General features: G+C 36.6%; 1 protein-coding gene across 1 annotated transcript in view; it reads right to left on the minus strand.

Annotated features, from left to right (window-relative positions):
- Positions 1-2,441, minus strand: part of Abcb5 (ATP binding cassette subfamily B member 5) — an 87,078-nt gene that overhangs the window by 22,257 nt on the left and 62,380 nt on the right. Inside the window, 2 exon segments of the mRNA XM_013347025.1 lie at positions 969-1,046; positions 1,049-1,177. Of these exon segments, the coding sequence (XP_013202479.1) occupies positions 969-1,046; positions 1,049-1,177 (207 nt within the window).

The raw sequence follows: 2,441 nt of genomic DNA on the forward strand, positions 1-2,441 counted from the left end.
GGACAGACCATTACAGACATTTAAGTTATTTTCATATTCAAAGGATGGCAATCAGCTTTGAAGCAGTAGGAAGAGAGAAAAAGCCTAAGGCCTGGAATACACTGCAGCTTCTAAAAGTCTGTCACAATAAAAAGGACTGTAGCATACAAAGCAACCCAAACAAAACAAATGCCATCCCCCTAACCAAAGCATTAAAACACATTGCAAGAGTAGGAAGCCCGAGACAGTAATGTTTGCTAACTACTAGAGGAACGGATGAGCAGAAGTTCTTCCACCAAATGACCTCTTTTAACACAGATGGTTACTCTATGGCAATGTTTTCCTAAACCTCAAACATAATGCTCACTTTTTTGATCCTGAGATCCCGAGATACTTAAATGTGACAAAGGATTTTCTATATATTTGCATGAATTGTTTACTTTGATTATAAAAAAAATGATAGGTAGTATTGAGGTCTTATCAATTTTATTGTCTTGTATTCAGTAGCTGTTAGATTTTTTGTACATTTTGAGGAATAAAATACCCAGAATTATTGTTTGAGAACTTTTAATTATTCCATAAATAGAGGATAGGGAATCATGGCATTATAAAATCCCCCTTGACAGTAAGAGTAATAGCAGATGACACTGTTATGTATGCTTGCTATCTTCTGGCTGCCATTCTAAGTGTTTTGTATAACAATGCTGTTTTGTGTAATACACAGATCTGTAAATGGATTTTTTTTTGTCATCCTTGCTTTTCAGAGGAGCAAACGAAAGGTGGCAAATGTGTATCTAACATATTTGTGACATACGTGTAGGACCTGGCTCAGCTCTGTTCTGAGTCCTAGACTACATTGCTGTAATATACCCACACCTCGTCCAGCACTGATCTACCTGCATTTCAGTATGTATACAGCGCTCTGCAGATTCCTAAGAGACGAAGTGATAAACATGTGACTAGTGAGGAAAACAGAGCCTGCCCTTTACCTTTCCAGCACTCTTGCATTCTTGCTTATCCCTGCTGGCAAATCCAGCCACCGCTGCAGTCTCAATCATCCCTGTCAGGTGGCTGTGAGTACAGGTGCGAAGCTGAGCATCGGGAGAGTCATCTCCTACCCGTGTATGAAGGAGATAAGAACAGACAGCACCATGCTGGTCACATCTTGGGTTATGATACCAAGTTTTGAAGTTGCTGCCTAGAATCAGACATATTTGGGGCAGGGCATGAAATTTAGAAGAATTCTTATATATTCCTGTAAAATAAGGTGTTTTTAAACTTTCACTTGGACTTGACTATTAATGAGGATACATATTTTGTGAAAACCTGGCTAAGGAACCCTTTCATTTTCCACCTTATATTCAGGATTGTCAGCCGCACAAAATGGCACCTGTTCTCACCGTGTAGGAAGACTATAGAGCTTTGGATTATTTGAAATTAAATATGAACTGTTCTGTTGGTTTTATTTTTTGTTTTTTCAGATAGGATCTCTACACACAGTCCTGGCTGTTCATTCACTCACTGAGCAGACTGGATTCAAACTCTCAGAGATCCTCCTGTCTCGAGTTGAGTGCTGGTGTGCATCACCATCTCCCACAAGCAGGACCTGCTTAAAAGTCACACTGAGAGGTCTTTTCAGATGTGTGGGATTTCATGCTCTGATTCTAATTAAATGTCTTGAAAATTAAAGTAACAGGTTTCTTTTGTCTCATTGAAAGGTGTCCCTGCTTTCTTGCACGCACACACACATACACATACACATACACACACCATATACATACCCTATCTCAACCCTAATTTATAGTAGATTTTCTTTTAAATAACTGATCTTATTATTACTGTTTTTTTTTTATTATTATTTGTGTGTGTATATGCTACCCACATGGAAAGGTCAGAGGATAGCTCTGTGAGTTATTTCTTTCTTTCCACCTTTATGTGGGTTCTGAGATTCTAGTTGTGGATTGAATGACAAGTGCTGAGTCATCTTACCAGCCTCTAATTTAGAAACATGTGAAAACAAAGCTGGCACTTGAAGAAGGAGCAGAGTGATGGGCACTGTGTACTATAAAAAAGCAAAGAAGTAAGAGTAAGTTAGTCTTTCATGAAGAATTTTTTAGTGTTTGTTGTTATGAAACTGCACTGACATTTATTTGGTATTTTAAAGGAAAATAAATATCCTAATATTTAATACCATTAAAGTACCAGTTTTACAGACTTACATAATGACATGCACTTAAAATTTAAGTGCCTGGAAAACATGTTTTAAATTGCATATATAAACTTTGTAAAGATTCCATGTATTATACCTAAATAAAAGAATTCTGTTTTTTGCTTACATAGTTATTAAAATCAACTTTTTATCTCTAAAAAGATACTGGAATGAATTGTCTGTTTCTATTTTAACAAAATTTCTTTATGTAATCTGTAAAGCTGAGATTGTTGTGTAGCTTTGGCACAGTTAA

This window comes from Microtus ochrogaster, chromosome 1, assembly GCF_000317375.1.
Source record: "Microtus ochrogaster isolate Prairie Vole_2 chromosome 1, MicOch1.0, whole genome shotgun sequence".
In the NCBI taxonomy this organism is placed as follows: Eukaryota; Metazoa; Chordata; class Mammalia; order Rodentia; family Cricetidae; genus Microtus; species Microtus ochrogaster.